Source organism: Alternaria alternata, assembly GCF_001642055.1.
Source record: "Alternaria alternata strain SRC1lrK2f unplaced genomic scaffold CC77scaffold_16, whole genome shotgun sequence".
In the NCBI taxonomy this organism is placed as follows: domain Eukaryota; kingdom Fungi; phylum Ascomycota; class Dothideomycetes; order Pleosporales; family Pleosporaceae; genus Alternaria; species Alternaria alternata.
Genome location: NW_017306205.1, coordinates 33,726 through 60,551, shown reverse-complemented (window position 1 = coordinate 60,551; position 26,826 = coordinate 33,726). Strand labels below are relative to the sequence as shown.

At 51.4% G+C, this 26,826-nt stretch overlaps 9 protein-coding genes and 1 non-coding gene across 10 annotated transcripts; 5 read left to right on the top strand and 5 right to left on the bottom strand.

Moving 5' to 3' along the window:
- Positions 1 to 6: 6 nt before the first annotated feature.
- CC77DRAFT_967295 (NAD(P)-binding protein) lies at positions 7 to 3,217 on the top strand. Its single transcript, XM_018535747.1, has 7 exons — positions 7 to 226; positions 315 to 456; positions 510 to 596; positions 648 to 818; positions 898 to 1,038; positions 1,093 to 1,216; positions 1,766 to 3,217. Exons 1-7 carry the CDS (start codon positions 177 to 179, stop codon positions 2,824 to 2,826), a joined length of 1,776 nt encoding a protein of 591 aa, XP_018383486.1. The 5' UTR covers positions 7 to 176; the 3' UTR covers positions 2,827 to 3,217.
- On the bottom strand, positions 3,138 to 6,123 carry CC77DRAFT_1022313 (hypothetical protein). Its single transcript, XM_018525436.1, has 4 exons — positions 5,633 to 6,123; positions 5,489 to 5,582; positions 4,046 to 5,440; positions 3,138 to 3,992 (listed from the first exon to the last, which is right to left on the bottom strand). The coding sequence occupies exons 1-4, from the start codon at positions 5,875 to 5,877 to the stop codon at positions 3,183 to 3,185; spliced, it is 2,544 nt and encodes an 847-aa protein (XP_018383485.1). The 5' UTR covers positions 5,878 to 6,123; the 3' UTR covers positions 3,138 to 3,182.
- On the top strand, positions 6,030 to 7,377 carry CC77DRAFT_210218 (methionyl-tRNA formyltransferase). Its single transcript, XM_018530652.1, has 2 exons — positions 6,030 to 6,433; positions 6,482 to 7,377. Exons 1-2 carry the CDS (start codon positions 6,181 to 6,183, stop codon positions 7,354 to 7,356), a joined length of 1,128 nt encoding a protein of 375 aa, XP_018383484.1. The 5' UTR covers positions 6,030 to 6,180; the 3' UTR covers positions 7,357 to 7,377.
- On the bottom strand, positions 7,114 to 8,984 carry CC77DRAFT_1096662 (hypothetical protein). Its single transcript, XM_018529856.1, has 3 exons — positions 8,918 to 8,984; positions 8,420 to 8,867; positions 7,114 to 8,368 (listed from the first exon to the last, which is right to left on the bottom strand). Exons 1-3 carry the CDS (start codon positions 8,946 to 8,948, stop codon positions 7,399 to 7,401), a joined length of 1,449 nt encoding a protein of 482 aa, XP_018383483.1. The 5' UTR covers positions 8,949 to 8,984; the 3' UTR covers positions 7,114 to 7,398.
- Positions 8,985 to 9,148: 164 nt separating this feature from the next.
- Positions 9,149 to 11,659, top strand: CC77DRAFT_1022310 (hypothetical protein). The gene is made up of 6 exons (XM_018525435.1): positions 9,149 to 9,379; positions 9,430 to 10,062; positions 10,110 to 10,405; positions 10,457 to 10,778; positions 10,827 to 11,163; positions 11,211 to 11,659. Exons 1-6 carry the CDS (start codon positions 9,187 to 9,189, stop codon positions 11,464 to 11,466), a joined length of 2,037 nt encoding a protein of 678 aa, XP_018383482.1. The 5' UTR covers positions 9,149 to 9,186; the 3' UTR covers positions 11,467 to 11,659.
- A 56-nt stretch (positions 11,660 to 11,715) lies between these two features.
- On the bottom strand, positions 11,716 to 11,800 carry CC77DRAFT_t64. The gene has a single exon. It is a non-coding gene; the product is annotated as a tRNA-Asn (tRNA).
- Positions 11,801 to 12,197: 397 nt separating this feature from the next.
- CC77DRAFT_1010682 (hypothetical protein) lies at positions 12,198 to 13,908 on the bottom strand (the record flags this gene model as incomplete). Its single annotated transcript, XM_018523666.1, has 4 exons — positions 12,198 to 12,515; positions 12,570 to 13,129; positions 13,280 to 13,456; positions 13,509 to 13,908. The coding sequence occupies 4 exons, from the start codon at positions 13,906 to 13,908 to the stop codon at positions 12,198 to 12,200; spliced, it is 1,455 nt and encodes a 484-aa protein (XP_018383481.1).
- Positions 13,909 to 16,804: 2,896 nt separating this feature from the next.
- On the bottom strand, positions 16,805 to 19,886 carry CC77DRAFT_967281 (hypothetical protein; the record flags this gene model as incomplete). The annotated part of the gene is made up of 2 exons (XM_018535746.1): positions 16,805 to 19,360; positions 19,653 to 19,886. 2 exons carry the CDS (start codon positions 19,884 to 19,886, stop codon positions 17,216 to 17,218), a joined length of 2,379 nt encoding a protein of 792 aa, XP_018383480.1. The 3' UTR covers positions 16,805 to 17,215.
- A 2,486-nt stretch (positions 19,887 to 22,372) lies between these two features.
- Positions 22,373 to 23,187, top strand: CC77DRAFT_940539 (hypothetical protein; the record flags this gene model as incomplete). Its single annotated transcript, XM_018534740.1, has 2 exons — positions 22,373 to 22,976; positions 23,030 to 23,187. The coding sequence occupies 2 exons, from the start codon at positions 22,373 to 22,375 to the stop codon at positions 23,185 to 23,187; spliced, it is 762 nt and encodes a 253-aa protein (XP_018383479.1).
- Positions 23,188 to 25,818: 2,631 nt separating this feature from the next.
- CC77DRAFT_1010679 (chitooligosaccharide deacetylase) lies at positions 25,819 to 26,625 on the top strand (the record flags this gene model as incomplete). Its single annotated transcript, XM_018523665.1, has 1 exon — positions 25,819 to 26,625. One exon carries the CDS (start codon positions 25,819 to 25,821, stop codon positions 26,623 to 26,625), a length of 807 nt encoding a protein of 268 aa, XP_018383478.1.
- Positions 26,626 to 26,826: the final 201 nt, after the last annotated feature.

Genomic DNA, 26,826 nt, shown 5'->3' with positions numbered 1-26,826 from the left:
TCTACCCCAACGGAGTCCGTCAGTACACAGTGTAAACAACTTTAATGACGTCTCATACTGATTCACAAATTACAGTTTTCTCATAAACTCTTTACAACTCCATCTGTCTTATTCTCGACGAGACCCCGTTGACAGTATTCTATATCTACCCCACGCTACCACACCAAGTAGCAAAGATGCCGTACGATCTCAAAGGTAGAAATGTGCTTATCACAGGTGGATCAGCGTACGTACAGGGCAACTCCTAAAAAGCCTTCAATCAATTCTGCCATCTCTGTGTCACGTTAGAAGTTTGTCACTGACAATATCTCCAGTGGTCTCGGCGAACTCCTCAGTACGACGTTTGCCAGTGAAGGCGCGAACGTCGCTATCAATTACTTCAACCGTATCGAGCCGGCACAAAAAGTGCAAAAGGCATGTGAGGCACATGGTGTCAAAGCTATTGTAATCAAAGCAGTACGCTCATCGTATTCTTGTTTGTAGTGAATGCAAGCTAAAGTGTCCGATAGGATATGACATCGACGGCGGAAGCAAAGCGAGCGGTTAGAGAGACAATCGAGCAGTTTGGTGGACTGGATATTGTGCTCGCTAACGCAGTATGTATAAACAGATACCGACGCGAGAGGATGCTGCTAACGCCAATGCAGGGCTGGACGCGTTTCGCTGAATGGAAAGATCTCGACTCCATGAGCGAAGAAGAGTGGGATAAGTGCTGGAACGCAAATGTCAAAGTACCCAAGGCAATACTTTCTGAAGCGAGGGCTACGTTCGATGCCAATCCGGATGGTGGACTTATGATTACTACTGGTAGCATTGCGGTACGCTGCCCCTCTAGTTTTCTCTTGATTTATGTCCAGACCAAAGGTCTAGTAACTACATGCTAATCACGAAGTACAGGGTGTCAGCCAAGGCGGATCAAGCATGCCATACTCGGTTACCAAAGCAGCACAACTTCAGCTGGTCAAATGTCTGGCAGTCACTGTTGGACCCAAGATCCGTGTCAATACGGTCCTCCCGGGCTTACTGCTGACTGAATGGGTACGACGAAGAATCTCTCCTGGCGCCTTGTATTGGATGCTGACACTATCTTAGGGCCTCAAATATTCCCAGGAAAGGATCGAACAGTTGAAGAACCTTGCAGCACTGAAGCATGAGACATTCCTGGATGATTGTGCTGCTGCGTTCGTGATGCTGGCGAAGAATACTAGTATGACTGGTATGCGCATTCAGGTTGATGGTGGATTGAACATCCAGGGCGCATAAAGTGCGGTAGAACAGACATCATGGTCATCTCCCAGGATCATCATCAACTTAGCAATGGAAAAAATCATGGTGAACATTCGCAAGCTTGTCAATTGCCTCGGCGCCGATTTGTCGCGGAAAAGGAAGAGACCTCGGCCGTGGGGATGCTGTCACCCCACGACGCTAAACCGAGCTGCAGGGCACCTCACGTCAATTCCCCGCGTCCCGAACCTCCGCATCTCCGCAGAACTTCCAGAGATCAACACCATGACTCCCTTAAAGTCATAGTCAGAAACCTACCATGTCTACTTCTCTCAGTACCGCTTCCAGAGCAGCCCCGCGTCTAACGCGACGGTGCATGCGATGCGGCGAACGGAGCGACAATTGTCAGCCCGCGCGACGGCGCTGGATGAGCAGCGTACGAGACGCGCCCGCTAAGAGACCAAAGACTGCCATCTTCTTTCCTGGTACTTCTTCCCAGCTTCTGCAAACCTCACTATTTCAGCATGCTAAGCAGCAACAGGTCAGGGAGTACAGCGAGTGGGAATGTGCACACCATGGCTGGAAGCCTTCCCCAACACCGCGAAACCCATCCTCGAGGAAATCGACGAAACCCTTAAACTCCCCCTCACCAAGACGATAGAGTCTGGTACCAATGCCGAACTCACACGAACCGAGAATGCGCAGCCGGCCATCATGGCAACCTCGATCCTCATACTGCGAATACTGGAGAAGGACTTTGGCTTCAAGACTAGTGAGCGCGTAGACATCACATTGGGTCATTCACTGGGCGAGTTTGCGGCACTAGTAGCAGGCGGCTACCTCACATTCCGGGACGCATTAAAGATGGTACGGAGACGAGCCGAAGTCATGAGTAAATGCAGTCAAGAAGCAGTTGCAGAGGAAGGCGGCGAGTTCGGCATGGTCGCCCTAGTCTGCGAGTCCGAAGAGCACATGCAGGCACTCATCAACGGCATCCATGAATTCCTTGCCCTGGGCTCCAAAGCAGACTCCCACGACCATCTACCAGCCGTCCAACAAGTCTCAATCGCAAATCTCAACTCGAAGAACCAAATCGTCCTCAGCGGCAGCATCACCCGCATCAACACCTTGCTCACGAATTTGCGTCAATTCGGCGGCCACGATCCACGTCACGTACGCTTAAAATCCGACGCGCCTTTCCACAGCCTTCTCATGAAGCCTGCTCAAGAAACCATGAAACGCATACTCCACAAAGAAACTGAAGATGGACGTGACATCGTTACATGGCCAGGTATCATGCCTTGCATATCGAATGTATCTGGCAAGCCCTTCCAGGACAAAGAGCAGCTGAAGGATCTTCTAGCACGTAGCTGTGTAGAGACGGTACAGTGGTGGAAGAGCGTAAAGTATCTGCACGAGCAAGAGAAGATTATGCGTTATGTGGGTATTGGTCCGGGGAAAGTGGGCAGAAACCTTGTGGGTAAAGAAGTGGGCATGAAGGGCTCGGTCAAAGGAGGCGGTGTCTGGGGTATTACAAGTCCGAAGGAAATGGAGGAAGTGGTTAGGGCATTGGATGACACCGAGCATGTTGAAGTGGATTGAAATTTCTGAATTCACGTTTACGACGATTCACGATAATGCCGCCATGACTGGAAAGATGGGCCGTGGTTCCTTGAGCATAAAAAGTGTACAGATATACCCCAGTATAGCGAATTTACAGTAATGCTGATGGACAGACCTGATTGAGTCGCACCAGGTCGAATGGTCTCTCGGATACATAAGTGAAAGTGGTTATGATCATGGGGACGCCATGAGCAATGGCGTACTCCTCCCCTTTTCATCACCACCTTTGACACGCTCAAACAAACAACGGGGTGACGGGGTGAGCTGACACTAGAGATGAACTGAATCTCACTCCTGTCTATCGAAGCATTCTCATTCCTGACTAACCACCAACTCTATCTATTCAAACTCAACAACTCCTCAACATACCTCCTAGCATCGATACCAATCCCCTCTGCCAACCCCTTGGGTCCCCAACCCGCTGCCGCTCCCCCCATTCTCTGATTCTGACCTCCGCCACCACCCATACCAAGTCCACTCCACATACCACTTGCAAAGCGACTCGAGCTCTTCGTAGTTCCTGGCTGACTATCCCTCGCGCGGCGAACTAAGAACGCTTCCCGCAGTTCATTTGTGTTGAACTGCGCGGAGCCAGACACCTCGTTGGAGTTGTTCTGCGAGTCCTGTTGGGCAGCTGCGTCTTCGGAGCTGACTTGCGAAGGCGGGAGACGCATCCAGACGACCCACCATCCGCGCGAAGTCTTGCACGTACGTTCTATTTCAGAGAGGTCGCGGCGCGTACCTGCTACCGTGGCTAAGATCTGGGAGTGGACGTTGAGGGCTTCGACTCTACTCCAGCCGAGGGAGCTAGTACTGCTGCTGCCCAGGCCTTCGGCTAGTAAGGTTCCTGGGTCGGGAATGTTGGGCAGACTGGAATGGATCGTGTATGTGCGGGGGTCGAAGACGACATCGTAAATGGCCTGCGTGTTGGGCCCTGAGTTTGGGCCTGAACCGCCGGTAGAGGCTTCGGTTGTATAATGGTTGGAGACGGCGTGGAGACGCGCGGCGACGTTTGCGGGGGAGGTGCTTTTGTCTAGGGAGCGGTGGAGGGGCGAGAAGAAGTTGTGAATGTCGCGGTAGAAGGATGCGACGCCTAGAGAATGCGTGCGGTGTTCGAAGAGGAAGGTGTAGACGAATGGACGGTGCTGGATTGAGTGTTAGCCGGGTCTTGGATGTCGTCGATGTTGTCTAAACTTACCACGTAAACGACAGGTCTTAACCGGGCTAGATTACTTCCTGTCGTCGTCGGTTGCACTCTCATATCCTTCTCGTACTGCGGAGTCTCGTCCGAGTCACCGTCTCCTGTTTGCAGTGAGGCAGCTCGCCTGTCGACCTCCACATGTATAGTCCGCAGTGGTATTCGGTTGTTCCAATCACCCTCTCCGTTCTCGTCGTCGACTTCCAAGTCTTGCAGATCCCCCTTGAGCCCTACGAGAAAGTACCCATCGTTCTCTAGGCGTATCTGTTGCTTTATCTTCTCTTCTGCTGGGTCTACATCGGGTGTAGGATCGACGTAGCGCATCGCTGCGGGGGAAGGTGTTCGTTCGCGTACCGGTTGTGGTACCGGAGCTGGCGCTGGAGCAGCAGAACCCGAGGTCTCTACGCTCTTGTTTCCGCTTCCGCCCCATGCTGTCCCATAGCCAAGGGTCATATATTTCATCCATGTCTCGGTGTCACCCAGAGATGATAGCATTGTCTGAGACTCGGGCGCAGTTGAAGTGGCCTGAGATTTGTTGTTATCGACGGCGGCTGCTGCCTTATCAAGAGAGTTCTCAACCGCTTTGACAATCGGTGGAGGGATACCAGGTGGCAGGTCTGAGCCATCGTTCGACACTGGAGGACGTGGCCTTTCGTCCCGCATTGGAGGCGATGGTTCGGGCTCGGACTCGGGCTTCAGATTTCTCCTCCGCCGTTTCCTGCGATCAGAAGTCGGGTTGTCTCGTATGCCATAAGCATATTCGCCGTGGGCGTAGATAGTCTCTACCCAGTGAGACAAGTCCCGCAGCGACTTTCGGCTCACCGCTCCCAGACCTGAAAAGACAACGCCATCAGCGGCGTGGGCGTTTCTCCCAACCCCTATCCAGGGTTCCAACTCGGAGACTTCAAGTGTTTTTGGGTCTGTAGAGGTTTTGGCTTGTTGCAATGGTGATGCTTCGCCGAAGCGGGATACCATGACATCCACGAGACCTGATGTTCTTCGTGCAAAGTCCTCTAGCACATCCCGCTCACTGCTACCCCACTCCTCTTCTCCAACACCCATGCCCAACTCTCCGCCTGCTGCCAGTTTCATGCCACCGTATATGTCCACCGCAGGGCTTCCGTGTAGTAGCACGTCCCAATTGCTCGCAAACCGCGACCAGTATCTGTCTAGTATGCTGCAGAACTTGCTGCGGCCGTGCTTGGCGAACATGGCCTCCATTGTCGAGCCATGATGAAGCAGGAAAATGGACTGGGCGCGGGCGAGTTGTTGGATCAGCAGTGCAGGCGGGCTGACTTCGCGTGATGAGTACTCGATGACGGGCTCGGTGGTGTCGGTGCTCGAATCGGTTCGTGTGAGGCCGCCAGCAGCGGGTAGTTGTGTGAGGTCAATCGACTACCGTGGTGTCAGTTGTAGTCTACTAAGCATGTGGAATGTGCATACTGCCAATATCCACCACCCGTCTTCCAATTCATGCAGAATAGTACGCGTCTTCTGCGTTTCTACCGAATCAACTGCCTCGCCATCAGAGAAGCTCCTATGCTTGATCAGCTTTGGTATACGGAAAGTGCTTGCCACGCGACCTACTTCGCAAAGCCGACCATGCCCTGAGCTAGCCCGACCTGACGGAGCTTCTCATTCTCCTGCTCGCGCAACTCCTCTTCCCTCTCAGTATCGCCATCTCTCAGTTTGGAGCGTGTCTTGGCGGCCTTGGAGTAATAGAAGACAATCTGCTGGTCGAATGTCTCATCTGACCTTCCGAGGGAAGGGTTGTATATGGCTAGGAAGGAGAGTTGCGCCGGAATGACCTTGGAGCCCGCCGTGGACGACATTCCAGCATTCTTCGAAGTGCCTGGTCGCGAGCGTTTCGGGTGGTTTTGGGTGAGGGATGAATGGCGTCACACGTGCGGAAGAGACGCGGAGGAGAAGACAACCAGCCACCGTGCCAACCTCAACAACAAGCGGTCGCTGTGGACTATTTGTATTCCATGGTCAAAGATTGCGATGCATCGCGATGCGGCGCCAGGCGGCAAGGATGCACCCGATTGTCGTGGTGAAGATGCCCCACGAGATCTCGATCGCAACGTCCAGATCCTGCGGAGCGGCATTTGTCGCCGAACTTCCTCACTCCGACCATGTTCTGCAGGCTACGAGGCCGCGTCTACTCCCTGGTCCAGACTCCACACTGTCGCTATAGCTCTACAGCAGTTCCCGCTCGGACGTCGGAGCCATTGCGGATATTGTTCTGCGGTTCTGACAATTTCAGCATCGCATCACTGCGCGCCGTAGCAGACGCGAAGCGGCATGTGCCGAAACTCATAGAGAGCATCGATGTAGTCCATCGATCAGCGAAGCCTACCGGACGAGGACTGAAAAAACTAAGAGAGGGTACGAACGTCTTTTGACTGCCACACAGCATCAATTGACAAGATTCAGTTCCTATCAAGCAGGTAGCTACCGAAGAGCTCAATCTACCTACTCATGTGATCGACACCTTCACAGGCTGGACGCCACCCAACCCCATAGATGTCGTCATCGCCGTATCCTTCGGCCTCCTTGTCCCACCGAGGATCCTCAACTATGCGCAATACGGCGGCCTGAACGTCCATCCTTCTCTGCTGCCCGATCTGCGTGGCCCAGCGCCCATCGAACATGCCATATTGAAGAGGCGGCAGTACACCGGTGTCTCTGTGCAAACACTACATCCAAGGCATTTCGACCAGGGTACTATCCTTGCCCAAACCCCCATGCCTGGCCACGAGATTAGCCTTTCTCGCGATACTCCTGATATGGCTCGGGTTGTAGAGCAACAGCTTGCCACTGCCGGGGCAGAAATGCTGGTAGATGTCTTGAAGCAACGCAAATTTGTGCCTCCGCGTGAGGACGTCGGATGGTACGCCCACTCCAACGGTCCTATCGACCATGCACCAAAAATCACCAAGCAAGATCGCTATGTTGATTTCGAAAAACATACCGCGGCAGACGTCATTGCCAAATGGAACGCACTTGGCGACCTGTGGTGTCTGCTACCCACTGGTGAGCGGCTGATACTACACGACGTGCTTGATCCAATGCTACCAGACGATGATGAGTATGTCACAATGAAACCTGGACTCTTTGTGGATTCAGATTTGGAGGGCTTTCTCTGGTTTAGAGGAGCGTGTGGTAAAATGGGAAATGTGCTCAGTAGCACATTAGAAGGAGGCAAGAAGGGACAAGGGAATGCGAAGTTGCTACAACTGTTCGGTCCCCCAAGAAATCCAAGTTTGGGAGATATGCCTTTAATGCGTCCTTTACACAGGGTTATCTAACAGCGCTGTCTCGCCCAAATACTGAACTGTCAAACTGTACAGTCAACGAACTCGCTCCTGCTTCTCCCATTCTTCTTTAGCATCCTCGAATTCCTCAATCTCTTTCATCACCCTCACGCTCTTAGATATGGTTTGTACCTGGTCCAAGGCCGTTGCAAAGCCTGAAGAGTCCGAAGTCTCGTAGAATAGCTGTCGCATCCCTCTAGAGCTATTTTCCACTGCCTCATTCAGCGCTCCCAACAGCATCAGGAAACATTCGTCCTTCTCTCTCGGAGGCGCTTTGTGGTTGATGAAGCGAGAAAATCCCTCAGTCCAGCGATTGATCTCGTCTCTCAGCTCCTGCGTCTGCTGCTTACCTTCCGCCGTCGACTGAAAGATGTATGGTATGCAAGCTTGGAGCTCCTGGCTGGTGGGCATGATACTCGTCAGGAAAGATGGCTTCGGAACTCTTTTCGGCTGTGCGTATCGCCGTATGAAAGCTTCATATTCTTTTGCTCCAAAAGCACGGCGTTCATTGTTAAGTTTGACAGTAGCCACTGGCAGCTCGTTGTGGCCTGGTAAACCCTGCTTACAAAGTTCGCTTTCTCCAGTCGGTTGGCTTTTCCAAGAAGTAGCGTATACGGCTCTTTGCGTTGAAACTCCTTCTGAGACATCTCCGCTATATGCTTTTGCCTCTGACGTTGTATATGGGAGGCTCGACATCGCATACATCCTCACTGAAGGCAAAATTCTTCCGTGTTCCGCGATAGTGCCAAATGACTTGCCAACTGATGAATTACTCGGCGAATAGGCAACGGTACCTAATTGCTTACGAGGCAATGTCACACCCTGCGTAGAGGGCATCTCGATCGTTTCTGTATCAGGAGTCGACCGCGTGAGTATAGCATGTATCTCTTGTACCATAGCTCGAAATTCTCCGTCTACAGCTGGGTTACGCAGTACGTCTCCCAATAATGAATGTGTTATTTCATGGTTCCTCTTGCTGTTTGCGTCTGCGAATGCAGTGTTCGCCCTTCCGTGTTGTTAGTCTATATTGACTCGAGATCCAAGTTCCAATGCTTACCAGACCACAGAGGTCAACATGAGGTTTATCGCATCGGTATGCGACTTAAGCTTCTCCCGATACTGTTGTAAAGACTGCTTCTCGTGGTCCCATCGCACTCTTTGCCAGTTGACCTGAATACTCTTCTTCACGTCTTCCAGTGTGCGCAGCTTCGTCTTGCCCTTATTCGCCTTACTTTCGACATCGCGATACTTTTTTGTCACAGTGTCTAATTCTTGTAGCGTAGAAGCACACGAGTTAACCATCACATCAAGCTTCTCTTTAAACGCTGATCCGCCATAACGGAAACCTGGCCGCGCGAGCACATCGTTCGAAACCTCTCCGAGGTGATCCAAAGCACATTTCAAACTAAACAGCACTTCCTCGAGCTCTTTCAAGTCCCGCGATGCTGCCTGCCGTCCGGAGCTGATGCTCGCGTAAAGGTTATACGCTAATTGGCTGAGGAGGACTAGATGCGGTTAGTGCTCCGTCTACATCAATCCAGTTTCATCAACGTACTGATATCCCCTATTGAGAAGCCAAAAGACATGATCCCTCAATTTTGTTCCAAAACGAGGGAGATGGGTGCGTCGACCCGGCTGAATGCAACGAATGCGGGCGTGCATGCGAGGCTGAGGTCATCCCACCTGACAAGGCTGAAAGGCTGAAAGGCAGCCATCGAGCTGACTTGAACCTCAAGATAAGCATCATAATCCCTCTCTCTCTTTCTCTCTCTAACATAGCAGGTTATCCAACGTTCCGATTAAGACGCAGATCTGTTGTCTACGATGAGCTGCTCAACATCGACCCAAGTCGTTCCGATAGGCTCTCGCCGGGTCGTGTTTGAGGGCCTAGAGAATTCACAACATCTTCATCGAGTCAGCGAGAGTGAAACTCCATCCGAAAGGTCTAGATCGTCGCCGTTCTCTATGATCATACATGATGACGAGCCAATGTCTGAGCTTTGGAATCGGATTGAAGGTTATCAACCTATATTTCTGATAATCGGGCATTCTACTGACGCGAAGCAGAACACGGCTTCCAAAAGCCTCTAGAGCTGATAATAGACGATGTAAAGTACCGCGAAGACGCCCGCAAATACGTCGTGAGCAACCATGACGAAGTCGTTGTGGTCACGGACGACCAGATATCCACCAAGAACACAATCAGACTCACAGAATCGCTTATCTCACACGCAAACACTCATCATGGTCCAGATATTGACTTTAATATCACCCCGATATCCTCCTCGAAACGCGCCGTGGAAACCAACTACGGATTTCACGTGTCTTTCGAACGAACACCGAGAATGCCAGATGATAACAGGTTGCACCAGCTGCCAGCCTCGTTGGGAAGTTACGAACTGTTCAGCGTAAAAGCATATTCCAGCCATCTTCCGAACAATATATGCAAACGCGGCGGTGTGTTTTTCCCCATGTGGCAGAGGGAAGCTATGTGGCTGAATTTCGAGCCCAAGCAGCACAAATGGGCTGTCCGTGTTTTCATGGGCCATGTCAACACTATCTCGGGTCACACGATAGAGGAGACTGCTGACAAAGAAGTCGAGGATCAGCAGCAAGATTATATCGTCATACCTGGTCAACCATGGTTAGATGGTATTTGTGTAGCGCCTGGCGTAGTTCGCCAGTTTGTCGCCATGCCGCGTACGTCACTGGCTTACCTCTCATAGAACTCAGCTAACTGAAAGAAGTGGGATCTGGATACACCGTCGAAGGTCAAAAGACGTCAAAAGAGCAGCATGGAGGGCTTCAACTTGAAATCACACCGGAACTTTTTCCGAAGCAGCGCTTGTGGTCGTATGGCAAGGACAAACACATCGTGAAGAGTGCACGCGGTTTTCCCAGCGGCCTTGATGAGATGAAGACACCTGAGCAGCTTGGTAGAAATATCGGCGATGTTCTGAGATCGTACCCGGCCGATTCCATATATGAGGAGCCTCTCAAGATAAAGCATCTTGCAAAACCAGGATCGTATATCACGTGTAGAGTAGGTTCAACTAAAACATACGTGGGTCTCTCGCTAACCTATATGTTTAAGGTGATCGCCCAAATGCATTTTGCCACGCTGCCATCTATGCAGCCCTCGTACAGTAGTAGATTGAGGTCAAGTTACAGCGTCCATGTACGCTGCGACACCAACAGTGGTAGTCCGGGACAACTGCCAATGGCCCCCATTAAAGACACATTGGAGATCCCGAGTGCATCAGCACTCCACAGTCTTTTGCCCGAACAAGTGACAGAGTTTTCGAGCAAGACAGAAAGCTTGGATTACAACTCTGAGGATAACACCAAAAGAGAACTCGAGGTCAATGATGCGAGAGATATCAGCGCCATGGGTCTAGCCGCTGGCGGAAAACTGAGTAGGGCTAAATACACATTCGTCTTACTTTTACTGACCCAGAATGTAGTTCAAGATATATACAAAGATCCCTACCCAGCCACATTATGGAACCACTCTGCTGCACGCATTCTCCATGTGCACATCCTCGACCCAGTAAGCTGCGAAAAGGTAACGCACATCGTCCCACGGCCTCCGTCGATGGATGCCAAAGCGTACACCGAAGCTTCTGGACAATTTTTCGTTGTAAAAGAAAAGGTAGACGAGCGCCTCCACGGAGGTGATTTCGACAATGTGAAGAGTGTTATCCAGATGGACCAACAAGTCGGCATCAGTACTGAACCAGAGTTTGACCCAACAAAGCCGAAAATGTGCACGACATGCGAACTTCGACTGTGTGACTGCATGTAAGTAATTCTTCTTCAGTTGTGCCTCTTCTTCCTAACACAGTCAGTATCCGTCCCTGTGACCACCAATTCTGCAACGTCTGCATCAAGAGGATTGAGCAGAACAGCAACGAGGATTCTGCCTCAGCGCACAGAGAATGGAATTGTCCGACATGTGACAGCATGGTTTCGCATGTAGCAGGTTTCTCAGCTCCTATGAATCTGCCAGGCGAGGAGCCATTACGCGTCAAGGTCCCTGTTAATGTGCTGGAAATTGAAGACGGTAGGGTGAGATTTGAAAGTGTGCAGAAGACCAGAATCTAGGGCTGACGTTACATGAGTGCATGAAAGGCGGATATGCATGTACTTCTGAAGATATAGTGCAAAGCAATCTGTGTCCTTTGAACAGATCTAATCTTTGCAGCAAGAAAACTATACACAAACACAATAAGGCCGGCAGTCCACCAAATGTGTAACAAAAAATATTTACCTTATAGGGCATAGGAGCAACTGAGCGTGTCATCATGGTGTTTTGACCATGGGTGATGTTCATTCAACGGGCAAAAAAGAATCCTCCTCCGGGAAGGCTCGAACTTCCAACCTCCTGATAGCCACTGATGTAACAGTCAGACGCGCTAGCCAATTGCGCCACAGAGGATTGTTTGATGAAATTCTGAATAAAATCATCGTAAATATACTATTTGATTGTAGATGCTTGTCGCGTCGCGTTCTCGCGTTTGAACCTTAGTCAAGATTGAGTTGCGCAGTGTGGAACTTAGGTGGAGTAGCTACTCCCCACTTCAAGATGTTACCGGAGGTTCCATTACTAAACATAGCAGAACACCCATTACGATGAGAATGAAGCAAGGAAAATTCATAACAACACCATAGTGGGTTGAATTTGTGAGCGTTGTAAGTAGATATGTAATCATGTTTCGATAAGCGTCTATGGTCTATGTTTCTTTCCATACTCATGTGAAATACCCTGGCAATTTTCTTTCCCAAAGCGCATCAAGTCGCTGTTATTGCAGACACTCCATGTGAACGTCTCTTCATCATCTCAATGGCCTCATCGGTATGTCTGCGTCTTCTTCGTCTGTTCGTTCGCCTTCAAATTCCGACGATATCAAACCCCTCTCTTCCTCGTCGTCTCCTCTTCCCATTGGCTCCACTTTCTTCGTCGGCGCCTCCTTATTCATCGCAACGTATATTGCCGAACCAAGGATAAGCGACGATCCAGTTATGGATAAAGCGCCAGGTGTCGTGCCCCAGACCAGCTTGTCAAATGCGAGTGCGAAGAGCATTTGCATATACACCATGTTTGTTGCGCGAGATGACTTCTCGTATTGAAGGCCTGCGGCTAAGAGGAATTGCTAAGCGTTGTCAGTCAAGAAGCATAACACGGCGGCACTATCCAATAGACGTACCATTACGAAACCGCAGACGCCCAGAAAGATTAGGTAGCACCAGTCTCTCGGGCTGTTCGGAAGCAGGAAGCCAACACCAGGTATGGTAAACATTGCCACTATGCTGACAATTGTACACCATGTTGCAAAGTAGTTGACGGATATGAGCGGATGTGCTCGCTTGCCGATCCATCGAATTGTGGTATATGCACCTGCTGCTCCGATGACACCCAGCATTGCAATGCCTACTGCCATTGCCCGTTGCGTTGGCGTCACCGAATCATAGTCGGCAGCGAGACGATCGGGTGAAGATACAGTTGTGTTCGGCAGAAGGGCATCTAAGTCGCCGGTAGCAGGAGGAATAGGTGCGTCGGAATGCGACAGCGCAGAGAACAATGTAACGGGTCTTGCGATAAGGACAACGCCAAAGAGCGAGACGTAAGCAGCGATCTGTTCCATCCGGGTGAACGGCTCATTGATGAAATATGAGCATGCCCAACAGGCGAGCGACGGTGCCAGAAATGTAATGACCGTAGCATCGGCCAGAGGTAGGTACAACAGGGAGTCTGTGATAGTTAGCGCTATGAAATGCAGGAAGGGCCCATATGATGTACTGTGGAGTCCATCACAGCAGTGGGTGAGCAAGAATCCTCGAGCGCGACCTAGCATCTGACGAGCTGAGACGAGTTACTGTACCCACACGGTTCCTTGATCGAGGCTGCATAACTTACAGTACATTCCAAAGACTCCAAAGAAGCCGAAAAGCCCCCTAGCAACTAACAACGAGCGGACTTCCTTCATTCCGAAAGGGAAGTGTTCTGTCTTCTTGTACCACATGTAGAAAGATGAACATGCCACGGTGATACTCATCCTCGCGAACAAGATCTGGAATGGGTGATATCCATTGCCTATGATACTCTGTCAGTATATGCGGCTGTCGCTACTGGGGGGTCTTCATACCCTTATTTCCTTCCATTTCTAGTATTCTCGTGGTTACATTCATTAGAGTTCCGAACAGTTGAGCAAGTAGAACAAGTGCTAGGCCCTTGTTTGATGTCCATGATGCTTGAATCCTGCCTTTGAAGGTTCGCGGAGGAGCGGGTAAGCGTGAAGCATATCTGTCATGGTACAGAGGAGCATAGTCTGGATTTTGACCAAATCGTATAATGTTCGAATCGTCTATTGATACAAGGGATGGGTCCGGGGAAGGAACGCGAATTGCCCCGCGATGAACAGTCAGCGTATCATCCGTCTTATCACCGGTTTTTAGAGACGATTCAGCCTCGGGTTCGCGCTCGTTGAGCTGCTGCAGCGATTTATCATCGTTTTGAAGAGAGGTGGAGAGCGATGCCTGTACCATAGTGCTTCATGGAGGAATGATAGAGGGTTGCAGGTCAGTGACGATGACATGAAGACATGATGGACGGCGAACGAAACGCCAGCCACGGGCGCCAATTGTGAATGAGGAAGGCGGCAATCCAGTCGACGAGTCACAGGCACGCGACACTGCCCCAGATCCACACATTCGCCCCTCCCTCGCGTAGCTTTCCCCCAGACCCCGCTGGTTCATCGAAGAGTATCCATTTTAGACGCGACCACTTCTCTAGTTCTCAAAAGACTTGATATGTGTTGAAGTAACTGCAGAGGACGTTTGTTTTTTCATAATGACGTTGGCCTACCTACCCCGCCATTATCGATCCATGCAGATACCTCGGTCCAACCTTGGCAATCAATGCGGCGGGTCAGTTGGCACATGAAGAGGTCTTCTTCAAACGTAGGGGTGTATCATGTAGGAAGAACGAGTGAGTGTTGCCTGACTCATGTATTTGGTGATACTCACATCCTATCAGCAGTTCACACTGAACCCTGCTACCATCGAGTTTCTCACCTAGGCAGCTCCTTCTCTTTTGGTTGCGCATGAATACCAGCCAAATTTGATCAACATCGAAATGAAGTTGCCCATATATAAGACAAGGCTATCCGGCCCTTTTCCAGTCTTTAAGGCCATGCGACCCGTATTTTGCAGACGCAGCTACGCTCGCGATTGTTGTTGGTACACAGGCGCTCTTGGTGACCGACACTATCCTTGAGAACGCGGAGGACCAACCCGTTCCTTCTCTGATCGCCCTCTCGTCACATTACTCCAATTGATGACAAACCCGCTGGCACACCATCGCTATGCATGAGCTGTCAAGACAGAGTTAGAGGCGTTCTTTTGGGCGCTTCGCGCACCGAGAAGGTTTACTACACCGATCAACGGCAAGAGATGTTAGATGTTGGACAGGACCAGCAACGCTTGTAGCCGTGTGGCTCAAACAAACTTTCCATCCACATGTAGGCGGGCCAACGGCTGGCAGCCACAAAATGATGGCTTGGAAGCGATGCTGCAGATTTGGTGATAACCCATCGTAGGAGGAGATTTGCAGGGAGCACTTCCTCGGATCAAAGGTCCCCCACACTATCTTCAAATCAGGCGTGACGTGCGGATCTCGTCACTAAACCCGCGATTCTAGACAACCCTTTATTTGTGAGCAATTCCTAATAATGGTCGCTATCTCGCAGCACACCATTACTAGTATCAGTGGCGCTAGTCTGCCGCTCTTGAAAGTGGATTGCGGCATCTCCCAGCCCGTAAAACGGCGTCCAGCCGCTGCTCTAGTGGCACAACAGCATCGTCTGCCACATCGCTTGACCATGGGCAACGCTACTGCTCGTCACACAAATGATGCAAGCGAAGCACTTACCCCGGCCTGTCAGTCACACGTCTGTATACCGGGGTCGCGGAAGGCGAAAACTAGGATCCCCATTGTGTGTTACAAGTAAATGACAACGACAACACCACGGCTGTCAGCGATAATCTATGAACTTTCTTTACGAACTTCGGGAAAAAGGTGCACACCATCCTTGCGTCATGGGTGGGCCCAATGATTGTGGCCAGTGAGCTGGATCGAAAAAGGAAATAAGTGGTGGAGCGTTTCATAACGACTATCATGACTCGCAGCTATGGGGCGTATAAGGCTGGAACACACGGCAGCACGCGCTACACTCGACGTGATATTGGTGTGATGAGTGTCTTCCCTTTGTAGCGCTCATGCACGGCATCCAATCGCTATCGGTTCCCATCAAGGAAACGTAATTTTCCAACAGAGTGGATCTACCGTCAGGGGTCGACAAGTCGAAGAGCAAGACGGTGTCTGCGGCAGATGGCCCCAAACCCCCCTACAACAAAAGTGCATTCCTTTTTGCAAACCCTAAATGCAAGACAAAATTCTCGGATTCGCAACCCTTTGTTTAGTGAGGCAGCTTTAGCCGTAGTACTGCGTGGTCACGGAAGGTCTCCCTTACAACGCATCGCCTAGGTTACATTCTGCCCAAGTAGACAATCCCAGGTGAAAACCACAGTTCACCACGCATTACCGACGTTTCAGGCTTGCCACGAGGGGAGGCAGCGTACGCACAGATCGACTGCAAATCTCCCGCTCAAGGCGCCCCACGGGAGCGCGCGTAAGGACAGCCCGTCGGCTAAAAGGGAATCAACAACGTGACCTAAGCGCGCTGTATCACCAACAGCTTGGCTTGATGCCCAAACACATGAACAATCGTGTTTTTCTGTTGAAGGTTGGAAAAAAAGAAAAAGTAGTGAGACACATGTCTATCTTGATGCTTCATGTGGACAGCTTTGCCGACTCTTTGCGACTCGCCCACTCGACGTCGCAATTAAGTTTTAGGTCGCCGTTGAACAAAGCTAAGGGTTATATCATCGAGACTATGATGGTGCGCCTTGCGCGGGAATGGAGATATCCGGTAGTGGTGTCCTTTTTTTGTCCATCCCCACATCACGACGGCAATGTAAACACTTCGGAGATGGCGACGTTGGTGCCCAAGGAAGACCCATGTTGAGGAATACCAAGAAAAAAATCCTACTTCCTGGTCCATGTTCGATATGGATCGGCGTGGGGTGCTGGTAATACCGGTAAGGATGGGAAAGGGATATATCAGCGAAAGCGATATAGGTAGGGTGGGGCGAGACGGCATGAACGCGAACTATCGAACGGCCACATGGACAGTGGCAAGCGAGATTTTCTTTCCTAAAAATGCTGTAAGCACCATGAGATGATTAGTCTCGTCACCTTGTGACAGCTTGGAAAGTTTATGCTGTGGGACTTGGTGGCTTAGCTAAGACATTGATGGAGAGGATGAGTATCGTCGCGCGACTCGTACTGCGACTACCATCCCGCTGTGAAGAGTACATGGCGCCTAGTTTTTTGGATGATCAGTTGCATAGCGTGAGGTCATAGTGTTGAGATCGAGCGATGAGAATAGGAGAATACTGCAGTAAGACTTCACTGTGCTTGCTCGCGAAACAATACTGAAAGAAGACTGACAGCGCATATGTCGTGAATCCCATTGATTTGGAGTAACCATGCAGTGCGATAACGGAGAATAAATGCAGTGAAGCAAACACAGCAGCCAGCAGGAAACCACCTTTGAGATCCGCTCAACCTATCCCGAAAGCAACATGACAGTTACCAAGCACCACAGACTGTCAAGATGCCCATGTCGGCGGTGCCACATCGCTTGCTCGTCAAGTGTCGTGCAGATACCGGTAAACCTTCCTTCATCCATGTAGATCCGACTCCACCTTCCTCATCATTACTTCTTGCCGCCTACAGTGGCCCCCTACCTAGCATTGCCCTAACGCCTGTTGCCGCAAAGTCATGCGCTCTTTCTCGGGAGCCCTGTTGGCCGGGTGCGGCGAATTTGCTTTGGCCACGCGCCTGACCACCGAAGCTTTGGTCGTCATACACGATCGAGTCGTTAGAAGCTACAATGTGCCTTTGGTACACTTCTTGTGTGCCATCACTGAGTGTAAGGCGTTGCTCCGTGTTGCCTGATCCAAATGACTTCTTGAGTGCGGGGACGGACAGATAAGATGCTGTACCATTCTGCCTGTTTTTCAAGTCTGCACTAAGGAATGCCTGATTGCTGTAAGGCATCGAGCGTAGGCGTGTGTAGTCGAATGTCTTCAGGTCGTTCGGAAAGGCCAAGTCGCCTTGCTGCAGCACGTTTTTACTTCGATCCATGCTGGCGTCAATGGTAACGTTGCCTCCTGCTGGTGCGTTGTAGGATGATAGAACCCAAAGGGGATATTCGAAGCTTCTAGAATAGTCGGAGGATGATGTATGTGTGCCTGTTGTCGACTGGCGAACGATCTGGTCGTTACCGCCGTTGCTGAGAGTACCGACGTTGGAGAAGGTGAGCTTCTGTGTCCATGTTACAGTTTTCGATCCTGTGGGCGTGTCAATGGTAGATCTGATGTCCACATTACGAGTGACCTGTATAGAGTAATCCAAAGATATGCTTTCACTGGCGTTTGAGTTTCCATGTGTTGTCGACTGCAGTGTGATGGCGGAAGTAGAGCGAGAGGTGGCAATGGTGCCTGTTGTAGGGTTGTTACTGGAATCGAGCCAAACGAATATCTTTCCAGTAACGACCCAATTCGATCCAATTGCCGTAGTAAAGTTCCCATGTCCGTGACCATCATCATCAACCCCGAGAACCTGTATTTCAAAGCTATGAGGTTGATCGTCGCTGAGTAATGGTATGAATGGAGTGATGTCTATCTCGTCATCCCGCAGATCAAATGCATCGATGCCTACGACAGGTCTCCAGAATCCCGGCACCACACCTCCAGTAAAGATGACTGGAAAGGGCCAGGAAACACCAGCCAAGGTTCCATCGATCAGAAGACGAAGCTCTCGGAAGGCCGAGTGACCATACAATGTAGTATCGTTGCCGAATGCGGTAGTGTCTGATGACAGTACGTTGCTCCACCAGAACTCTTCAGCGGCCTGACCACAAGCGGAAATCGAGAAGACAGCTTTCTTGGCGTTCTTTGGGAGTGTAGCACTGTTGACTGCTCTTGTTTCCGGGACGACGAACGCACTCGACGCATCCTCGCTAGACTTTTGTGCTGAGATTGGAATGATGACATCTGCGGGCTCGATCGCATCATCGGCAGTAAAGAAGGTCGCGGTCAGCGTGGTGTTCCAGAGGCCAGTATATGTATCGTCAACGATGTTGCCGAGATCAAAGATGATCTTCTGCGGCGTCTTGAACAGAGCAAGGTAGCCGCTCATGTCCTTGACATAGCTCCATATGATGCCGCTCTGAGTCGGCTCAGCGGTGGAAGTACGGAATACCTCGGTGTCATCAAGGAACATCAAAGCAAGCCGGTCGAATTGTCGGCCAGCGGAAGTGACCGTAAAGTTGATCGTGACTCTGTTGAAGCTGCAGTTCGGTGGATTGTACTGACCTACAAAAGGTTGGCCGTACGAGTAGGCAAAAGTATGGACCATCAAAGTTTGCTGGCATGCGTCAGTTGGACTCAGGACCGGTGGCGTAACCTCAAGACACTCTAGAAGGGACGATTCGTTCGTAGCACGGTTTCTCAAGGACAAGGTCTGGGAACGGGACTGCGCAAACGGGGGTGTCGTCAGTAGAGCGGAAGCAGATTGAGATAGCGTCATTAGTATTAAGAGCAGTGCTACGAGACGTGACTGTCCGTAGATGGGTGCTGCTCGTAAAGGTGATGCCAATTCTAATAATTCGCCATTGCGCCTTGCAGAAACTCCATCGCTCTTGCGCTTCCAGTTACACATGCTAAACGCCATTTTTGCAACCGGCCAGTAGTGGTTTGCTGTGTTTAACGCCGTTACTCCGTTGTCAGAGGTATCTCGGAAAAAGTCCAGGTATCTTGGTGCACCGATGAACGCCAAGTAAGAAATTCGATGTCGATATGTGATAGCCAGCTAGTTCAGGTCAGTACGTCATGGATTGGTGATAGCGCAAGGTAACTCACATCATCAATTCAAAAATGCAGCAGGTGCCTCATTCGATATGCGGCGGAAGCTTGCGGAAAGTGGGTGTTGTAGACGAAGGCTTGGGAAAAGCAGTTGCGAGGTGGGTGGTGGTATGTGTGCCGTTCCGACGTCCGCGAATTTCTTCTGTCACCCGTCGAATGCGAATGAGAGCAGTATGTCCGGCGAGCTACTATTGGCCGCCTTTGTGATTGTCCCAAAAGCGTTTAGTAGCGTTGCGGACTACTTCGTTATCTCCAAATCGTGTGCGATAATAGTTCATAAGCGCGAACTCGTCTGGAGGCAGGATATAGGATTGTGGTTGAGCGTTTAGTTTTGACCAGACTACGGCGAGACGCTTTTCGAGGAATTGAGCAAGTTGCTGGTCAACGCCTCCTTCGCTGTTTTGAGCAACGTGGACAGCCTGACCGAGAGAGAGGTAGCCATGGCCTGCTATATATTCCGTGTTACCACCCATGTTGCTGTCTAATGCAGAGTATATTGGTTGGTGATGAAGCTAAACGAGAGAGGAAGGAGCGATTGGTGATAGTAGTGTTGACAAAGATAAGGAGCGTGAGAGTCGAAATGTATGTCAAGAGAGCGGTGACGGGTAGTGAGACACGGTGCAGAATAGGTGAGGAAGTAGTGCGGACAGGTAGTCTATATACCAAGGCATATTAATAGGCAGCTTGAGAATGAGACGAACCCACGTGGAGAAACAGGCAGATCCTGAACAGCAACTCATGCAGCTCTGCAGGGTAAGAGCTTAGTCGAAGCCTCAAACAGTTGGCTCCGGGAGCGTGCCGTTTTGGGCGCTGTCAAGTTGTGAAGCGAAGGAATGGGTGTAACACCAAAGCACAGTATCATCCCGCCGAATAATGTGAGAGGCAAGGGCCCTTGTCCGCCAGGAAGTCACAAACGGCGCCGAGCTTTGCAAGGGCAGGGCGATCAACTCCAGAGTCTAGCCGAGCTAGCAGGGGGGACAGACGACGCTGGCGCCGTTCAGAGAGGAGCCCTTGTCCGGTGCTTTGGAACGTCAGAGGGCAGAGGAACGCTCGTGACCACGGGCCAATCAAGGGGGTAATGCGGCGGCAAGAGGACGATGTTAAGGCCAGGTAGATGAAAAGTGGTCTCCATCACTCGTCAGCTCAGTACCCAAAGCTCAAAGTTTGAGACTGGTGCGGTTGCAGGGTTGTGGGAACGCCGAAAACTTTAAAGGATCAACTTGCAAACCTTCCCAGGCCCTCGCAGCCAGGCGCCGACCCGTGCTGCAGGATTGTTGCCGACAAAGTTGGACGAAAAGGAAGGGCGAGCCAGTTGATGGCAGGAGAAGGGCTCACTAAAGCAGAAGACTATACAGTTGTCGTTTGCGATGTCGTGATGCAGTTGTTCGGCAGTGGGAGTGGCGCCGGGAATTACAGACGCGTCGCCAGGCATTTGAACGAGTCGGCGACTGCAGCACAGCGGAACCATGTGTGGAACCTTGTCAGATCGAATCAGGCTAATGTAAAACGTTGAAGACTGTTAGAGGCCGGATGCGTCCGCGCGATGCCAACGCCCTCGATCAGCCACTCCACCGTCAGGACGCAGGCAATTGTCCTATCCCAAGAGTGATGTGCCCCACCGCTTTGCCAAAGGTCACCCCATGCGTAGCGAGGCGACCGGATAATGACAAGCGGTCTAAAGGAGTGTGGGTAGTGGGTTGTGAAACGGTCGTGTTGGATGGATTTCTGTAACGGAGGGCTCTCCTGTTCCACCACCTGCGCTATCGGTACCAGCGAACAGGTTCGCATACAGACAAAATGGACCCGCACGGTCGATAATAAAGCTACGCGTGGTGCCCCCGCAATTTAGAATTCAAGATGCAGAGTAGGAATACGACGTGTGAAATGCAGTACGGCACACCATGGTCCATGCTGCATGTCGAGCGAGGAGCAGGCTGGCACCCAGTAACGCCACACCTCGGGCGTGCTTGACGGGCTTTTGGAATTGCAAATGACCGGAGCGCTTGCGAGACATCACAATGATTTTCCTGGCCAAGCGAGGGTGAAGGAGTCAAGCGTGCATGGCTGCATGTGCTGCCCATGTTCCGCCCGCAAGGAGGCGTGTAGCTAGCCTGATTGGTAATGGGCTGCAACAGATGTTTGCAGGAAACACGCTTCGAGACTCCCCGAGGAAGCTCTTGGCCACAGTTGGGCTGATGCAGGCTGACGCTTCTGTCAGGCAATTCTGAGAATGTGCGCAAGACGTAATCCCTGGTCTGCCCTTGTCTTGGATCACCGCGGACTTGTCGCATGTGGCCAGAAACGCTGTCGTATAGAGAGACTGAAGGCGTTGAGGAAATGAGACGATTCTACTCTGGCAAAGACAGGCGAGACAGAGTTGAATCCCAGCTCCACCGCCTCTGCCTCAAGCCATTCGGTCGGTGCGCCCTGACATGTCCCTCTGGCAGGATTCGTCATGCGACATGGCGATGACAAGCCTGAGGCAATGACTTTTGCGGTCAGTGACTCGGTAAACTCTGGGTCCATTCTGGGTCCATTCTAGCGCTGGTCGAAGACGGGACGTGTTGTGCGTCTTCGATGTCTTCGAGACGAGAACCATGGTGTATGGATGATGCTCGTTGGCCCTACCGAATGCTCCGAGCGACAAAACCCAAGGCGGCGTGTGAGGTCTACGGATAAAGCAGAGTCGGCAGCCGCGTTAGGAAGTCAGCATGCGCGAGCGGACGATGGCGCCATGGGCATTCGTGCGGCGACGGTGAATGCTCGGGGTTCGGAATTACTATTGGCCGCGGGCGGACCCTGGCAGAATTATATGGCAATAGTGACGCTGCAACAACGTTAGGTAGCTTTGGCGAGGACTTCCGGCACCACAGCGCTGTGACAGTGAGCCTGAGTCGACGACCACCGCCCCACGTGAAGACCGATTCACCTGCCGCCGCAACACTCGCCCGCCCATGCCATGAAGCCTCGAGTAGATCGCCTCTGGACTGCCCAGCTGCCGTTTGCGCGTGCCGCCAGAAGCGCCGCCTCACGACCATCACCGCCCTTCCTTCGCACCTTCTTCACGCCTACCCAATCCGGCGCCCCTTCCAGACTGGGAAATAAATCGCTCGAGCAGAGCGCCCTCCTGTTCTTCCGCTATCAACGCTCTGCCCTCGCCCGCCGCTTCCGCTCTCTGCGCTTCAAAAGTGACAAGCCCACTGTCCAGTCGCACAACCCCACGCCGCACCTAGGCAGTCCTGAGCCTGCGCTGTCGGTATCACAGCGGCTCAAGAAGCTTTCCCGCGAATATGGGTGGACGGCGGTAGGAGTGTACCTAGGACTGTCACTCATTGACTTCCCTCTCTGCTTCATAGCAGTACGCTGGCTGGGAACCGACCGGATAGGCCACTATGAAGAAGTGCTGAAAAACGCACTCTGGAGCGTTGTCCGCATCGTCGTCCCAGACGCTGGTAAGAAGCCAGAAGAAGCAGGCATCGAGGAAACCACTGCCGAGGCCACTGCGAGAGAAGGCTACGTCGAGGCTGGACGAAGTGTAGGACACAACGGTGGGTCAAACGCATGTATGGGAAACCTTTCTCTCTGGGGCAATGAACAACGCTGACAGCAGCCACAGCAATCTGGTCACAACTCGGACTAGCCTACCTCGTGCACAAATCCCTCATCTTCTTCCGTGTGCCACTTACCGCAGCCGTCCTCCCCAAGGTTGTCAAGACCCTGCGAAGCTGGGGTTACAATATTGGCAAGAGAAAGCCAAAGACCCCGCCAGTCTAGATCTGTTCCGAACAGACTTTCACGCAACCGCCACACGGCCCATCGATATTACTCCCTGTACATTCATGCATTCACGACTCTGTAACAACATACATATGTAAGATACGAATGTAAGAAGCGTAGCTCTTTTATATTCTAGTGCTAGCGCCTCAGCAGACCTAACGTCCCATGACGTTTGATCGCAATGTACATTTTTGGTCTTTGCCACAATGTCTTGACCATAGACAGCAGCCACTGATATACTCAAATTATTCTTCTCTACCTCTTTCTTCCTTTGATACACAAGTTGGTCCAAAAGCTTTCAGTCGCCAGTGGCCCCCCTTTGTAAAGCTACCGCGTTCACCTTCCGGTGAAGAGTCGTCAATTCCAACGTTAAATCCGGCATCTCACAACGAGGATCGTTTCAGGCCTCCCCCACGATCGCTCGCCAAACCTTGTCGGTCTAGACGTGCCGCGGAGTCCTCTCCGCACACTGCTCTCAAACCTAGCGCAACGACCCCCGCTGCTGGGAACGTTCCTTGAAGAACTTCAATCGTCGGCATGCCGCGTTTACACAGGGAAACACCCTGTGCGAAGCAAGGTACCAGCCGCGCAAACACCAGCGGTAATGTTATGCACAACATATAGGGAATGCAGGGGAACACAACCTAATCTTCGACTGTACCGACCACATTGCTTTTGCCGGACCTGTATCTTGGGATTCGTGGTGTAAATGTACCAAGCCAATCTATCGGCGTCGGAAAGACGCAAGCACCCGCCCATTCTTCGTATCTTGGGCTTACCTGGACCGCGGTATCGTGATTCCGCAAATCTTCGCCCAAGTTACGGACTTTTGTCGCGTGTGGCGATGGTGTTCTCACCCGAGCTTTACCCAGACACCCAGTTCACCCCTACCCACATCGGTCCTTTTCGTGTCGAAACTTTCCTTACACTCGGGATTTTTTCCTACACTCTGAATCTCTATGCTTACCCAATTCGTACCCTGAAGCCGTTCACACCGATGTAAATGTTAGCCTCGGAGGCTTGTTTTCGAAACCTTGCATTCTCCTAATCGATAAAGTATGTGCTGTCTGGGCAGCTGATTGGTATCTCCACACTCCGTCTTCGTTACCATCATGCCGTCGGCCTCGGCGCTTGCCGACAGATTGCTGTATACACTACTCGTACTTCTCATGGATCCCAAATTGTCGGATTTCTGGCTTACAAGCCTGAGATGGCCAGAACGTTCACCCTGGCACAACCACCACAAGAGCGCCTATTCTCGCCACATGTGTAGCAATCTTCGATCGCGATGTGATAGTCCCACAGACACTGCGGTAACTTGTTTCCGATGAAACGCGTTACAAGCATCCACACTATTTTTTTTTGACAACGATGGCAGCCTCGCTTCGTGCCGCTCACAAGGCATCAGCCGCAAAGCTGCATGGCTGCAATTGTGACGAACTGCCGAAGTCGGGCGTCTGGGAAATTGATGTGTCTCAACGGTACAACAGCATTGACGGGGGCTAAAAGTTTATAGATTGAGCAAAGACGTCACATCACTGGGAACGCGGAGAAAGTCCAAATACGGTAAAGCAATGCCTCACTTATTGAGAATAGCATATAGACCACCATATACGGGTTGAGACATGGCCGTTGACTATTCACAGAATTGGTAATGTGCTGAAATGAGATCGGCTGTATCGGATCAATATGGAATGCTGAGATGATGTTAGCTGTGACTGCATGTCCAAGGATATCCTTTCGAGGAACGATGAACACAATATGGGTGGAGTGGCCGTGCCTGTAATTCCACCACGGTCGTATACAGCCATAGCCAAGGCTCTCCTATCATTATAGCGGTAGCGGATACGCTGGTAGCATGTTATCGCGTCATCGGACGTGCACAACCACGGACACATATGGTATTCGGGTACCGGATGTACCAGGAGCCGTGCCGGTCTATCTCAGCAATGCGAAGGCCTCCAAATACGCAACGTCGTTGTTACACTATATCATATCCAAAGACGAAAGAGCTTGGGAAGGGATGTATGGGCGCAATGAGACCCGAGTAGCCACAAATGAAAGGCAGCCAGGTCAATTAAACGCTCACGGTGTCGTTCTTGGAACATTCTTAGAGGGCTTATATCGAAGTTGATACTGTTCGAATAAGCGTGACAAATTGGTTCCTGAATCTATAGAAGATAGAAATGCTGATTGATGTATAGGCAAGGTTGTTGCGCGTAGATCGTTTCAAACATTAGAAAACGTCGTAAGCACATAGTCGTGGCTATAGAACATGCGCATGAAGTCCGAGCAGTGACATACGCATACGCGTCAGTGGAACGCGAAACGCTGATGAGCACAGCAGTTTGCGTAGGTAGCTAAAGAGTTGTACAGAAAGGAAGAAACTTCGCGCGCTGCGAATTTCGCCAAAACCACGCTTGCACGTGTCCACGCTAGACCGAATGGTACATCCCTGCGAATGCCCCTAACCCCTTTGATCCACGACAACCACTCCACAAGCCTCACCCACGTATCTTCAACTCCGCGATATTGCGCAACCCTTCGACATCATGACATCTAATTTCGGCGTTCGCTCACGACAATGAGATCTGCTGTCCCTGTACTCGCAGCACACACAGGCGTACCATGCCCCGCCTTCCTCTGCGCATCTTCCGCCTACCCACTACCCGAGCCGCGCGTCGGCGACGCATGTACACCATGTTCTTCATCGTCTTCGTGGTGGTAACTTTCATCTTGCCTTTTTACGTCATCTACAAGCCGCCAAATGTCTTGATCCGATATTTCCAACGGAGGTGGCCTGACGTACTGTGGCACGTGCCTATACCCAGAGCAAAAGGAGGAGAGAAAGTCATTGCATTGACCATTGATGATGCGCCGTCAGAATACACGCGCGAGATTCTAAAAGTACTAGAGGACTATGAAGCACATGCGACATTTTTCGTTATCGGTGGGCAGGTGCGTGGAAGAGAAGATGCACTCCAGCGTCTTGTGAAAAGTGGTATGGAACTAGGGAACCACGCCATGCACGACGAGCCGTCTCGTTCTCTGAGCCCTGAGACTCTTTACGCAGAGGTCACTCAGGTAGAAGGGTATATCAACGGCACGTACGACGCGGTGGGGAAACCGCATCCACCGCGCTACTTTAGACCTGGGTCTGGTTTCTTCAGCACGAGGATGAGGGCGCAGATCAAGGAGATGGAGTACCAGATGGTCTTGGGTAGTGTGTATCCTCATGATCCTCAGATTGGTTATCCTAGTGTAAACGCGAGGCATATACTTAGTATGGTTCGGCCGGGCAGCATTATCATTTGCCATGATCGGAGAGAGTGGACGGCGCCGATGTTGAGAAAGGTGTTGCCAGAACTGAAGAGGAGAGGGTATAGAGTTACGACTGTGTCTGGTTTGCTTGAGGCGGCCGGGAGGAGAGGGTGATACAAAGCCATAGGGCGAGGCTTGCAATATCGGATGCGCAATGCCAAAGGACAAGCAATGGGGATGCATACTATCGTTTCAGTATGAGAACGAGCCTGCAAGAATGGAGTGATGTATGTCATGGAGGCATGTGGAGCTCATCTCACGAAAGGTTACTTTACCAATGGCATATACCCCGTGCCGAGTCTACAGCGCGTAATG

Bases quoted from the DNA above. Each gene is read 5' to 3' on its own strand.
- CC77DRAFT_967295 (XM_018535747.1), top strand. From the start codon at position 177: ATGCCGTACGATCTCAAAGGTAGAAATGTGCTTATCACAGGTGGATCA. The intron at 597-647 runs GTATGTATAAAC...ACGCCAATGCAG, and splicing joins ATATTGTGCTCGCTAACGCA to GGCTGGACGCGTTTCGCTGA. The intron at 1,217-1,765 runs GTATGCGCATTC...AAGCAGCAACAG, and splicing joins GAAGAATACTAGTATGACTG to GTCAGGGAGTACAGCGAGTG.
- CC77DRAFT_1022313 (XM_018525436.1), bottom strand. From the start codon at position 5,877: ATGTCGTCCACGGCGGGCTCCAAGGTCATTCCGGCGCAACTCTCCTTC. The intron at 5,441-5,488 runs GTATGCACATTC...ACACCACGGTAG, and splicing joins ACGGGTGGTGGATATTGGCA to TCGATTGACCTCACACAACT. The intron at 3,993-4,045 runs GTAAGTTTAGAC...CACTCAATCCAG, and splicing joins TAAGACCTGTCGTTTACGTG to CACCGTCCATTCGTCTACAC.
- CC77DRAFT_210218 (XM_018530652.1), top strand. From the start codon at position 6,181: ATGTTCTGCAGGCTACGAGGCCGCGTCTACTCCCTGGTCCAGACTCCA. The intron at 6,434-6,481 runs GTACGAACGTCT...GACAAGATTCAG, and splicing joins ACTGAAAAAACTAAGAGAGG to TTCCTATCAAGCAGGTAGCT.
- CC77DRAFT_1096662 (XM_018529856.1), bottom strand. From the start codon at position 8,948: ATGTCTTTTGGCTTCTCAATAGGGGATATCA. The intron at 8,868-8,917 runs GTACGTTGATGA...AACCGCATCTAG, and splicing joins CTTCTCAATAGGGGATATCA to TCCTCCTCAGCCAATTAGCG. The intron at 8,369-8,419 runs GTAAGCATTGGA...ACAACACGGAAG, and splicing joins ATGTTGACCTCTGTGGTCTG to GGCGAACACTGCATTCGCAG.
- CC77DRAFT_1022310 (XM_018525435.1), top strand. From the start codon at position 9,187: ATGAGCTGCTCAACATCGACCCAAGTCGTTCCGATAGGCTCTCGCCGG. The intron at 10,406-10,456 runs GTAGGTTCAACT...TATATGTTTAAG, and splicing joins GATCGTATATCACGTGTAGA to GTGATCGCCCAAATGCATTT. The intron at 10,779-10,826 runs GTAGGGCTAAAT...CCCAGAATGTAG, and splicing joins AGCCGCTGGCGGAAAACTGA to TTCAAGATATATACAAAGAT.